Source organism: Moschus berezovskii, chromosome 17 (assembly GCF_049115385.1).
Source record: "Moschus berezovskii isolate FMDL1 chromosome 17, NW_MosBer_1.0, whole genome shotgun sequence".
Lineage (NCBI taxonomy): Eukaryota > Metazoa > Chordata > Mammalia > Artiodactyla > Moschidae > Moschus > Moschus berezovskii.
The window spans coordinates 62409902-62424005 of NC_142476.1; the positions used below are offsets into that span (position 1 = coordinate 62409902).

Sequence of the window (14104 nt, forward strand, 5' to 3'; positions counted from 1 at the left end):
GGCATTCCAGGTGAAGCAGAGAGTCCCCTCTGGAAAGCTGTCTGAAGTGAAGTTTGAGGTGTAGTCAGATTCTAACTTGATCTTTTTTTACAGGTTAAGTTGAAGACACGATCTGATTTTTTAGATTATCATTGTTTTAATATTTTGAGTTTATGCATTTTTATTTTAATGTTAAAATATTTCAAGCACACAGAAAATACTATTACAACCACCCACATAACCACCATCCACAGATTTAGCATGTGTAAGCATTTTGCTCCAAAATTTGTTTTAGAAAGAAAGAAAATATTTCAGACAGTTGAAACATCCTACCCTATACCATTCCCCCTCCCCTCTCCCAGGCATATCTGAATAACCTGAAATCGAGGTACTCCTTTTCTTCCTTACTTTTACATGTTTATTTCATTTGTATTCATAAACAATAATATAATAGTGTTTGTTGTATATTTAAATTTTACACAGAGGTTATCTGCATCATATAAAGATACATGTCCACTTAGTTCATTCATTGTAACTGTTGCATTATATTTCATTGTATGACTATACCACAACTATTTATCCATTTTCCTGTTGTTGGATATTTAGGTTGTTTCCAAGTTTTTGTTATTACAATTCATGCTGAAGTGAACATCCTAACAGCTGTCTGCTTTTGCAAATGTGCAGAGTTTGTTTAGCATATATACCTAGAAGTGGAATTATTGGATTGTGTGGAATATGCATTTTCAGCTTTAACTAGATCTTGTCAAATTATTTTCCACAGTGGTTGGACCAGTTTTCACTCCCACAAGCAGTGTGTGTGAGTGAGTTTCTCTATTTCCCCACATTCTTCCAACCCTTCGTACTGTCAGACATTAACTTTTATCTATTTGATGGGTATTGAGTGGCATTTTTGTTTTAATTTGCATTTCTCTGATTTCAAGTGTTATTCAACATCTTTTTTTGTGTTACTGACCATCGGTGATTTGCCTGTTCATGTCTTTGTCCGTTGTTCTATTGAATTATTTTTCCAGTTGTTTTGTAATTGTTCTCTATGTAGTCTGGATACTAATTCTTAGCTGGCTATATGCGTGGCAAATATTTTCTTCCAGTCTGTGGCTTATTTAAAAATTTTTATTTTTTATATCTTTTTGTCTTGCAACAGTTTTTATTTTAAAGTAGTTATATTTATCAATTTTTTCTTCTATGACTTCTGCTTTTGTCTTTTTAAAACAGTTCTTCCCTATGCAGCAGTTATAAAGATTATCTTCCATATTTTCTTCTAAAAGTTTTTAAATTTTGCTTTTATGTGTTTAGGACTTTAAACAAACTAAACTTTGTTGTTAGGTGTTATGAGGAATGGGGTACTAATCTATTTTTCTCATATGAACAACCAGCTCTCCTATATTTCCTCTATTGATTTCTAAAGCTATCTCTGCTTTTTATATAACTGGGTCTGTCTGGGGATTCTTTATTCTCTTTCATTGTTCTTTTTGTCTATTTCTGCACCAACGTCACATTGTCTTATTGTAGCCTTAAAATAATTCCTGATGCCTGCTATGATCAGCCACTCCCAAGTACCTTGTTCCTTTACTTCTTGACCCTTTAGTTTTATATATGATTTTTAGGTTCAGCGTGCAGGTTCCATGTAAAGCTTTTGATTGGATTTAAATTTATAGATTATCTAAGGAAAATTCATCTCTTTGTGGTATTGGGCCTTTTTGTCTATGAACAATGTCTAGGTACTCTTTTATATCCTTCAATAAAGGTTCGTTATTTTCTTCATGAATATGCTCCAAATTGCTTGTTAGATTTGTTCCTAGATACCTTAAAGTTTTTATTGCTATGGTGAATGGGATCTTTTAAGAATGTTTTCTAAACTTGGTGTTGCTGTTCTTTATGAATTCTGTTGATCTTGGATGCAGCAACCCTACTTCACTCCTTTTCATTCTGAAAACTTCTCTTGGACTTTCTGTGTGAATTCAAGTGACAATTCTGTTTCCTGTGAATTTTTCTTTATTGTATTCTTCTCTGTTATTTCATGTTTTTTTTTAATATTGAATTGAGTTTAATACTTTTTTCAAGCTTGAAATTTGAACTAAATTCACAATTAGAAAACTCTGAGAAGCCCACCTAAATTCCATTTTAAGGCTATCATGTATATAAAATATTTGGGTTTTGGAGCTTATATAGTAACAGAGACAAAAAGGGACCATTCATTTTTTCTCTTAATATTTTAGAATATTCTGTAACTTTATACAAAGCTAGCTTTTTCCTCTTGCTTACTCAGCATCCTAAAGGAAGTCATTCTTTGTGTATTTTTTTTACACTTTGCTAATAAGTGATCTCTTTTTTCCACAATAGCATCCAGTAAAATCCTTTCATTCAAAGAAATATCTTAATAGAAATACTGCATAAAGATATAACTTGTAGTTAAATTTCTCAGTTCTGAATTCCAATCATATTAAATAATCTAACTCACTTCTTAGAAATTACTTTCTTCACAAAATCCCACTAATCAATTCATCAATCAGTATATCTCTGTATCTGTCTCCCAGGTGCTTGCTCACTCTCTCTTAATCTCTGCACACAAACACACAAATCCACAGAATTGTATTCCGTATGTGTAATATCCATTCTGTGTATAGAAGTCAAGGGAGTTATAGGATTCTTCTAAATATTTTTATTATAAATCTTGATAAAAACTCTTTCAGATATTTTATAGAATTAATATGGTATTTTCAGTTGAACTTTAAAATTAATATCCTCATTTTTATGTAGACGAGATGCTATGACTTTCTTATGTTCGTCTATAGATTCTCTTTTACAGCTTACTTATTTTTAAATTTCCAGATTGAAGTAGTTTTTACAAATTGAACAAATACTAATGTTTTATTTGTAGAAATTGCAGACAGAATTTAAATTATCAACAGTGAGAATTTTAGTTCCTTGAGATAATTTTTCCTTATTGCTATTTTGTTTGGCTATACTTACATTTATTTTTAGTGATGTTTGAAGTAGATAGAGTGTTTTATGACATTTATTTCCTCTTTTCCCCTGGATTCAGACTGTAGACTCTACTCCACTTCCAGTTCATACACCAACCTTAAGGAAAAAGGGATGCCCTGGTTCAACTGGCTTTCCACCGAAGGTATTCAATCTAGTTATAAGCATGGTGTGTTCTAAAAAAAGAGAGAGAGAGAAAGAGAGAATGGATTTCTTCTGCTTTTTGTATTTGCCATGATTTTTACTACCAGTTTCCTCAAAATTACAAACATAAAAGCTGAGAAAGAGAATAAATTCTATATGAATGGAAATAATCACCACTGAGAAAGGTAGGACAAACATGCAAATTGTTTTGCTTTATTTCCATCTTCTTAAATTCACTGTTTTGAAGTCTGTTAGTATGGAATGAGCATATACCATCTAACCCAATCGTCTCATTCCTTAAGAAAATTTTACATAGAACCGTAAAGAGATGCTTACTGCTGTTTCTGTTAGCAGAGTTGGAAATAGGAGAAAGATAGGTAAAATATGGCTGAAGTGTAACAAAGTCACATTTATATAAATTATCAATACCCAAATATGTCTAATTCATAAGGATATATACATATCCAAGGACCTGTGTAGATCATATCAGGTTGGGTGATCGATTTCATGGGGAAAGATTGACAGTGGATCATCAGGATGAATTTTTTTTTTTTTAAGTAAGGCCAAATTAAATTAGAGGGGCCTCCACAAAGCTCTGGTGATAATATTTCATGGACTGAATATTAACTTAATTGTTGTCCCTCCCCACAAAATAAAAGTTACTTCATGGTTTCTAAAAGATTGAATCTACAATTATCTCAATATAAAAGTATTTAAAAGGAAAAAATGTTATCTAAAAAATATTTAAGAAAGGTTTGCTCCAGATAAAGTTACCTTTACTTGTCTTGTATAGTGTTAGGATTATGTACAATCACTAGTTTGTAAGTTTTCAAAAAGGATTGGCTATTCTTTGTTCTCACATATTTTATTAAAAGTATTTTACCTCATCCATTGAGTAGCTTGAAGTCTGCAGCACTGACAAAATTAGAATGAAAAGGACACTTCTTCATATCCACCTCTTTAAATTTTGAGGTTATAGTTATTTCTCATTTTACTCCAAATTACTGCGTAACCTAAAATTAATGTGTTCATGCTTTAGGTTTAATGCCCTTTTACTAGACTTTTTTTTCCCTCTTCCTCCAGCTACCTTTTGGGGAAATATTAGAAATCAGATATTGACCAGAAGACAAGAAAGGGGATCTTAGAAACATCCAGAAGCCAAGTAGTCTGGAACTTAGGACTAAATAGACCCTAGTCTAGAGTCAGACACCACTAAAGCAACTTAGCGCAAGAGCATTTTATATATTATACTATCCTTAGTTGGAATTAGTGAAACATGGGCCTTTTAGTCTTTAGTAATAAATCATGTCTACATCTTACAGTTTAACCAGCACCTGCCACTTGATCATTTAAAATTAATGTTCTGCTAAAACATTGTTTATATTTCCTATTGTGGCATACTCAGTTAAAATCATGATATTCTGAGTAGATCTCTGGAGAAAAAGTGTATAATAAATGTGTTTTGTAAGTAATTTTTGGATAGTGTGAAGTAATACTATTAAATTTGTCACTGGCACAGTTGTTTTTTTACTGTCATTTCAGACATGTCCTCTTATCTTTTGAAAAAAGGAAAAAAGGACAGAGTTACTTTACCTTGAGCAGTTGACTGTTCTTTCACTGTATTAAAAGCCTACAGAGCAAATTAGTAACAAACTGAATTGTGTCATTAATACATTTTGAACAACTGAAAAAGTTATCAGCACTAGAAATTTTACTCTAATAGTTCCTAAAAGTGCAAAAAACTAAGAATAAGATCAGTATACAGGAGAAATGTTGAGCAAAAATTGATGTGATGTTAACAAATTAGGTATTTTTCACAGGCATGGAGGCCCCTAGTGTTGACCTAACTATGTCTTACGCAGTCTGATTTTTTTTTAAGATCATATTTTTCATTTACATGTTTTTGAATAGTCAAACTTTGAAAGATGGCAGAATCAGGTCTAAGCTTGACTTTTAACTCTACCAGTACCTAACTGTTCATCAGGAACTTATTTAATCTCTCTGAGTCTCACTTTCTTCATCTATAAAAAGAAATATACCTGTCTTCCCAGAGGCATTGTCTCTATTAAATGAGATGATAGTGAAGTGGTGGCACAATATCTGCACTTTGACTTTTGATCAGCCACATACAGAAATCATAAAGCCAGTAGAAAGATAGTCTGTATTCTACTTAGAATAAAGTCAAATCCCAGTGCTGCTTTGAAACTAGGTCCCAAGGAACTTCTAAAATAGATTGGTTTGAGGTTGGACCAGAGCTCATGACTGCTTTAAATGCTGGGTTTTCAGTTTGTCTCTGCAATAATACATGTGTTTTTTTATCTGCTCAAGTGTAATACTGTCTGCTTCCAAGGGAGGAAAGATATTTGTTAAACATATTATTTGTTCTTGGTCCCAGAAAATCAAATACGTGATTTGACAAGAGTTTTAAATTATTCTGTCTTTCATAAAAAGATATAAAAGCCCATTTCTTTTTTTATATAGGTATAAATATGGAAACTTACCCAACTCATTGCCAAAGAACAATCTGAGGAATTACAAAAGCCCTGAAGTCAAAATTTGTGGGGGGAAAAAAAACTACTACAATTTATTTTATAACTTTTCAAGTGGCATTCAAGAGCAGTTGATTATCATTTAACTTCTTACATTATCTTTAGAACACTCCAGCTCAATATTGTCTAATAAAAATACTTCAAGTGTATTAATTATAGAAAGGAGTTAGAAAACATTCTAATTTCTAATTAGAAAACATTATAGCAGCTGGTGTGTTCACAGAGGTTCACATTATGGAAATCCTTTAAATGATTTTTATCAATTTGTTTTGCAGCGCAAGACTCATCAATTTTTTGTCAAATCTTTTACTACTCCTACCAAGTGTCATCAGTGTACCTCTTTGATGGTGGGTTTGATAAGACAAGGCTGTTCTTGTGAAGGTAAGAATTAAATAGTAATAAAATGTGACTTTAGAGTCCTAATGTTTACTCCCTAAATTGTAATCAAAAAGCTTTATTCTCTTTAGAAGGTATATAAATGTTTATTTATTTGACTTAATCATTTGCTTTTCTTTGGATAATAAACTGAGCACCTTGCTAAAGTCTGTTGAATATTGGAAACTAGACAGATAGTTCCTAGAAGCATGTTCCAGGGGAGATATATTTATGTTGCATTCACCTTTGTTTCATTATGCAGGTGAGTTTGTGGTCCCCCAAATGGTAACCTATATGACAAAATAGGTGAAAGTTATTCTTGAATCTATTCATTTAATTTTACTCTTGCTTAGTTTGTTAGAGAAGTTATTATTAAGTAAACAATGCAGTATCTTTTTAGAAATATTAAATGTCTGCTATAATGCCTCTAAAGATATTTCATTCTTAGTATTAGTAGCAGAGGTTTCTTTCCCTACCATTCATTGATTCGTCCATCACATGCCTGCAGAATGCCTGCTCTGTGCTTTTAGGCACTGGGGGATACAGTGTTCTATGTTTGACTAGTTCTCACAACTCACGTAGAAGATCCAGATTGCATTATCCTAACTAGTCTCTTAGATGCTTGGATTTAGAACAGAAGAAAATGGGCAGACATGAGAAATAAGAGATTTGAATTATGAATATGTGAAGTGATGAGTATGAATGATGTTTTCCAGGGAAAACATAAAGTGAAAAAGAGAGTAAGTATGAGGCCCAAGCCTTGGGAAATATAATTAAGGGGAGATAAAAGATAAAGATAACAGAACGATCTGAGAATGAATAAGCTCTGTCATTGACTGGGAAGGGTCCAAAATCTATAGGAAGAATTTGTACAGTTTTTAAGCTATGTCTCATTGTGAAACTTAGCCAGTACTTATAAATGTGACTTTTTTAATCTGTTCATCAGAAAGAATCCTGGGCAACTACTTGGCTTTAGGTCCCTTGTCATTTTTTATGAATCAGAATCCTTTGCAATTCTGTAGTAGGAATTTTTGAGATCCTTCCAACTCTCTTCCCTTCTCAGGTCCCATGCCATGAAACTGGGCCTGTCTTTGTTCAGACTCTTTGAAACTGCCCTATAAAACAGTGGGGACACATTAGACTATGCCCAGCTTTCATAAATGTTGTATAATGTGGTTATAGCCTCTCAAGATTCCTGTCATTTTAAGTCTTCTTGGTTGATTGAAATTAGATCCAGTATAAGGCATTAATTTTGTTGATTCCATTAACTGATGGAAGTGAGATTTTTTTGCTTAGTAAAACAAATTATAATTTGTTAGATGGTCTACTTAGAAGTGAATGAGCTGTCTTACAGAAGATGGATAGTTAATGCTATCTTTGTTGGTTTTATATCCATTTGTGATATTCAGTTCATTTCCCCATGTGTATGTGTTCCCATGATGCTATCGCTTCAGTTCCGCTTTTATTCTTTCAAAATATTCTCCAGGATCCCCCTTAGAGTAGGAATTGTCTGAATAGATATTTTTAGTCTGTCACCCCTCCAAACAAGCTTGTTCATTTGAAATTCATTTAATTCTCAACCAAGTCTCAATGGAAGAGAGTTTATTTTTATTTATCTCAGGTTCATCATGTAAGTATCAAGAGGTCTCATGGCTGTACTGTTAGTAGTAATTTATGCAGGCTCTGAGCCAGAGTGCCTGGTTTTGAATTCCAGAAGTGTCACTTACGAGTTCAGTGACCCAGGCAAAGTCATATGTAAATGGTGGTATTGTATCTATCTTAGATTATTGTAAAAAATTAAAAATACCCAAGAAAGTTAACTGTTGTTAATATCTTAGTAGTAGTTTAAGTATATATAATAATATCAACAACTCCTAAAATTTAAATACCTCTTTAATCATTGAGCAATTTAAATTTCAAAGAGAGGGATTGGTAAATTTTGCCAGATATTGCAGAGATATCAGGTAATTTAATGTCCATCAGTGATTTCTGTAAGAGAAATTTCAGAGTAAGTACCCAACTGCAGTGAGATGAAGAGTTAGAATTCCAGAAGCTGCTTTTTTAGGAATTCAGTTTAAAACGGTCATTTTATTCTCAAGATTAGATTTTTTGCCATTTATTTGCTTCTCATTTTGATCACTAGTGTTAACACAGAACAATAATATTACAGTAATGAAAAGAAGTATTTACTGTTTCTCATTTCAAGTATTAACTATGAGCAAATGAATCAGCTCCCCAAATGACATAAACAGTTTAAAATAAAACCAGAGATAAGCATTCATCTAACATGGCACTTTGCCTATAATGAGTGCTCAGTGAATGTTCTCTTTGTAAAAATGAATTTTTCTTGAACACTGTTTCTTTTTTCCCCTCCGAAAGTGTGTGGATTTTCATGTCACATAACTTGTGTAAACAAAGCTCCAACTGCTTGTCCAGTTCCTCCTGAACAGACAAAAGGTCCTCTGGGTATAGATCCACAGAAAGGAATAGGAACAGCATATGAAGGGCATGTCAGGGTAAGTATGGTTAGGTTGGATTTAGACTAATCTTTTAAGGTTTATTAATGAATTAAGAAAAGTCAATTACCTTACAGACATAGTCTTTGACCAAAAATTCAGCGAATAAAATTCACCTAACAATTTTTATTTCATTCAGAGAAATGATTTGAAAACAAAAACCTGGCTTTTGCTTGGAATAAATTCCAACGTGTCTCCAAATTTTCTGTACTGTCCCTACAGTGTAATGTTCAGATGTTTAAATCTTAAAGGAGTCTGTAGCACTTAGTCTTGCCAGAGAGGTGGTATATGCTTATGAAGTATGAGATATTGTCAAGACGTAATCTTACTTATAATCTTGAATAATAAGATTATGCCTTTCATCCTATTACCAAATTTGGCCTTTATGACACTTAGAAATCTATGAATGTTATTTTAATGAATTACTAGAGAAAATTAAAATGGTACTGTTAAAAATTTTTCAGAATCAAATGTCATTCCATGTTTGAAGAATGTTTTGTCACACTTGCTCATGTTATTAATGATGAATGTGTTCCATCTGCTACATTACCAACCACAAAGGCAGACTTACAACATGTGTATGTTGTCTTTAGTTTTCACCCTGCAGTTCCATATGTAATTAAAGGGGCTCTGATTGACATTTCAGTTTGGGTTGTTTTGCTTGTTTGTTTGCTTAAGATCCCTAAGCCAGCTGGAGTGAAGAAAGGATGGCAAAGAGCACTGGCTGTAGTTTGTGACTTCAAGCTCTTTCTGTACGATATTGCTGAAGGAAAGGCATCTCAGCCCAGTGTTGTAGTCAGTCAAGTGATTGACATGAGGTAAGTTTTCAGAGATGAAAATATTTGGATCTTTGCAACACAGAAATACAAAGTGTATGATTTTTCTTCTGATTATATTGCCATGTTTTTATTTAAATCTAATTTCACAGTAATTTTCTCATTTACTAATACTGCAGTCACAACATAATTACAAATAAGAAATATGGTATAGTTATAAAACAGGTTGATGTGCGTGTGTATGCATGTTGGGTGTCAGGGTCTGGGAAAAGAGGTTAATGCTTGAAAACCAAAAGACCAGTTAAAGGCTTCTGGGGTACTAGAGGCCTAATGTGTAATGTCTATATCATCACCTAAAGCAAAGGCTTCAGCATAATTTCAGTGTGAGGAAAGGAAATAAAAATCTCAAAATCAGACAGGCTCTTGGAATATAAAATGAAGCAGCAAACATTTAAGTTAAGTACATCTCTTAAATGTTTCTGGTCTCATTTTCAGTCTCTCTCCTCTACTTAACCCCTTCTCATGACTCCAGGCATTCTCCCTCAGTGATCTTATTTACTCCTATAGCTTCAAGCATCATCTCATTGACGACTCCTGAACATATGACTCCAGACCCATGCTCAAAACTAAAATTTCCAGTTCTGTCTCACATAAGCATTTCATACCAGCATCTAAAACACATTATGGCAAAACCAATACAGTAATGTAAAGTAAAAAAATAAAATAAATAAAATCTAATATATTTATTTAAAAAATAAATAAAACACATTATCTTCCCCATACATGTGAAATATAAAGAAATACATTTCTTTATTTGCAAGAAACTTTATTTTTTTTTTCCAACCGGCACATGCCTTTTATTCAGTTTACAGGGATGACTGAAAGCTTATACACTGTTGCACAAGCAAAAAATCTGACTTCCTAACAGTTCTTTTTTTTTTTAATTTATTTATTTTAATTGGAGGCTAATTACTTTGCAATATTATATTGGTTTTGCCATACTTTGACATGAATCCGCCCCAGGTGTACATGTTTTCCCCATCTTGAACCCTCCTCCAACCTCCCTCCCCATCCCATCCCTCTTGGTCATCCCAGTGCACCAGCCCCGAGCATCCTGTATCATGCATCGAACCTGGACTGGCGATTCGTCTCACATATGATAATATACATGTTTCAATGCCATTCTCCCAAATCGTCCCACCCTCGCCCTCTCCCACAGAGTCCAAAAGACTGTTCTATACACCTGTATCTCTTTTACAGGGTTATCATTACCATCTTTCCAAAGAAACTTTAAAATATTAGCAAGGAAAGTTTGACAGAACCTGCTAAGGGACAAAATATAGAAAGATAGGGAGAAGAATCAAAGATAAGACTAAGGTGTCAAGTCTTCAACACCAAGAGAATGATGGTACCAATAACCAAATTAAGGAAATCGCAAGGAATAGATTATTGTGGAAGGGATCTGTCTTAGGATTTCCTAAGGAACAGTAAAATGTCAGATGAGCTGTGTTGAAGGAACAGTAAAATGTCAGATGAGCTGTGTTGAGGGAATTTGACATGTATTATCAGAGCGAAAAGGGGACAGTCTGCTGGAGACCTACTAGGATCCAAATCCGTGTGTCCTGTACTTACTGGCATTGTGACACTGAGTAAGCCAGAAAAGATTTCTGACTGTTGTGTAATGTGGCACTGTTAAATTACACCTGATAAATTACTTTTGGCACTATCAGTTACAAAGAGAGAAAATTCAAAAAATTTAAAAATTCAGTTTGGATGTTCTGTGCAATTAAATTTTGAGGATTGCTTCATATGTGTTATTTAGATGCATACCCAAAAACCACACACACATACCCTCATACACTAACTTTTAATGTTTCACTTTTCCTTCAGGGATGAAGAATTTTCTGTGAGTTCAGTCTTGGCTTCTGACGTTATTCATGCAAGTCGAAAAGATATACCCTGTATATTTAGAGTAAGTCTGTGTTATAATTTGATCACTGAATTATTTGCTTTAAAAAACTCTCTCTATAGATCACAAACTTACTTGGAATATAACCAAATCTTACAATTTGTGCAAAGTAAACACTGAATTAGTAAAAGACCAATAGAAAGCTTGAATATATGGCTTCTAAAATAGGTTTCATCTTAGATAATATTTTTGTCACAATTCAATTTTCAGATAAGTACTACTGCCAGAAGAATTGGATAAGTGTGAACTTTTTTAAAAAATAAAAGTTTCTTTAAGATCTTGTTTACAAGTTAGAATGTTTTAGTTCTATTGTTCTTTAATAACCCCTCTAAAACTTACTGGCTTATTTATTTTTCACCATTCTGTGGGTCAGTTCTTCTGGTATCGACTGGAGAGTCACTCATATGGCTGCATTCAGCTCATTTGGGGCTGGAATAGCCAAAACAACCTTACTTTCCACATCTGAGGCCTTGGTTCTGGCTGTTAGCCCTGGTACTTGGCTGGTCTCTGGGCCACCTCAGTTCTCTTTGTGGGCTCTCCCCATGTGGTCTCTAATGATTCACTAGCCTGGCTGAGTTCTCCGTGACTGGATTCCAAGAGAGGAGAAGAAGCTGCCAGGCCTTTTAAGGACTAGGCTCAAAACAGGCACAATAACCCTTCTACATTCTGTTGGCCAGAGCAAGACATGAGGTCATCCCAGACGTAAAAGAAGGGGAAATAGACTGCATTTTTAGATAAGAAGAGTGAAACTCCGTAGGAAAAATTGTTGGTAGACATCTTTGGAGGCTGTCTAACACAGTGCAGTCTCAAATTGATGAATTAAGTAAGATAATGGAGGTTTAAAAAAAAAAAGGACTATTCTCTTGATGGTATGCCTATATGCTTAGTGCAAGTATGTATCTTGTGTATAAGACCGTACTTAGTCTCTCAGTTCCCAGACCATAAACTTCTCTCTCCAGCTACCAAGGGAACCTACAGAGGCACACTTATTTTACCTGATTCTAATTATGGGATTTTATTGTCTCTGTTGCTTAAATTACTTTTTAATAAAGGATCCATATATACATAAATTAAGTATTCTGATTATAGTGTCATTGTATAGTGATAAACCTTCATTTAAATATTAGTTCAAGTGGTTCTTTAAGTTATTGTTAAGAAGGAACAGAATCTAAGTATTTCTGAGCATTTTTTACTTTTTAAAAATGAGTTGAAAATCAGTATTGTGTAGTGCTTATGAGCCTGGACACAGGATTCCAGTCTAGTTGTGTGCCTTCGGAAAAATTAATTTCTCTGCATTAATACCTATCTTGTAAAGATGTTGATGGACTTCCCAAGTGGCACAGTGGTAAAGAATTCACCTGCCAATTCAGGAGATGCAGATTCAATCCCTGAGTTGGGAGGATCCCGTGGAGTAGGAAATGGCCACCCACTCCAGTATTCTTGCTTGGAAAAAGATGTTGATAGAGTTAAATGAGTTAATACTTACAAAGTGCTTTTGATCAGTGTCTAGTGCTCAGTTATTACTCAATAAATGTCAATGGCTGTTGTTAAATAACTATGAGTAATGAGTTTTTTGTGATGTATTCTGGCACTCCAAAGCAAAGAAAATACAAATGACACTAACATTTTGAATAACTAAACTCTATTAAAGGTATCACTTAATGAGTGCTCATTTGCTGGCTAATGCAGAGCAAACTAGCATAAGCATAAAATTGGCTTAAAAGATGTCAAGGTGTTTCTAATATCATGAATTTTGATTAAACTGTTCTAGGTCACAGCTTCCCAACTAGCATCTAGTAACAAATGTTCCATCCTGATGCTAGCTGACAGTGAAAATGAGAAGAGTAAGTGGGTGGGAGTACTGAGTGAATTGCACAAGATTTTGAAGAAAAACAAATTCAGAGACCGCTCAGTCTATGTTCCCAAAGAGGCTTATGACAGCACTCTGCCCCTCATTAAAACAACCCAGGCAGCTGCAATCATAGGTATGGATTTACAACATTTATCTTGTTATGATGTTTATATGCCTTGTCAGCAGAGATTGGCTTTCATTAGGAATCCCTGATGTCTGACGTAGTATGTGTTATATCACAGGTGCTCAGTAAATGTTTATTGACTGAATGAGACCATATTAAAGCTTTATTTCTCAGTAAACAAGGATGGATAAACTTTTCTAATGTATTTTCCTCTGAAAAAGCAACAGTGCTAAAGATTAACCTATTACCAAATCTGTTTTCTCCTTGCATGACTTAGAAAAAGTTGCTTCTTAATGCATAAGCTGTTTTATAAAGCATGAGTTTCCTAGGTAAGATAGGTACTAATTACTTTGCAAAGGTTATTGAGAAGTATAAGTAAGATGGAATTTGTAACAGACTGCTCATATATAAAATACCCTCAAAAATGGCAGCTTCTATGTCAGGAAGTTTAAATTTTTGCCATCTTCTTATGTATACTGCCAACTCTTGTTACTTTCTAGTAAATAATGAAAAGTTTGATGAGTAAAGGTCAAATGCCTTTCACAATTTTTCCCTCTCCAAATGAGAAATGGAACTGGATCCAGGGTGCTGACAAACTAGAGGTTTTTTTCACCTTTTATTGAATAAACATTTCTTTGTTTTTGTAAGCATTGATAGAAATTATTTTCTAGTGATTGTTCTATTAAAAAAGACATGAGATAGTATTTACTACAGTAATCTGAAAGGAAATTTAATAGTCTAAGTTATTGCTATATTTTAATTATTTTTATTTCAGTTTTTTGTACCATATTTCTTTATCTGTTTTATACTGTGAGTT

At 33.6% G+C, this 14104-nt stretch overlaps 1 protein-coding gene across 16 annotated transcripts in view; it reads left to right on the plus strand.

Annotated features, from left to right (window-relative positions):
* The window catches only part of CDC42BPA (CDC42 binding protein kinase alpha), a 297091-nt gene that overhangs the window by 257127 nt on the left and 25860 nt on the right, over positions 1–14104 (plus strand). For all 16 annotated transcript variants that reach the window (XM_088845512.1, XM_088845513.1, XM_055419752.2 and 13 more), the window contains 6 exons: positions 3044–3127; positions 5951–6056; positions 8430–8566; positions 9245–9384; positions 11233–11314; positions 13083–13296. In XM_088845512.1, coding sequence (XP_088701638.1) covers positions 3044–3127; positions 5951–6056; positions 8430–8566; positions 9245–9384; positions 11233–11314; positions 13083–13296 — 763 coding nt within the window. The remainder of the gene's footprint in view (positions 1–3043; positions 3128–5950; positions 6057–8429; positions 8567–9244; positions 9385–11232; positions 11315–13082; positions 13297–14104) is intronic.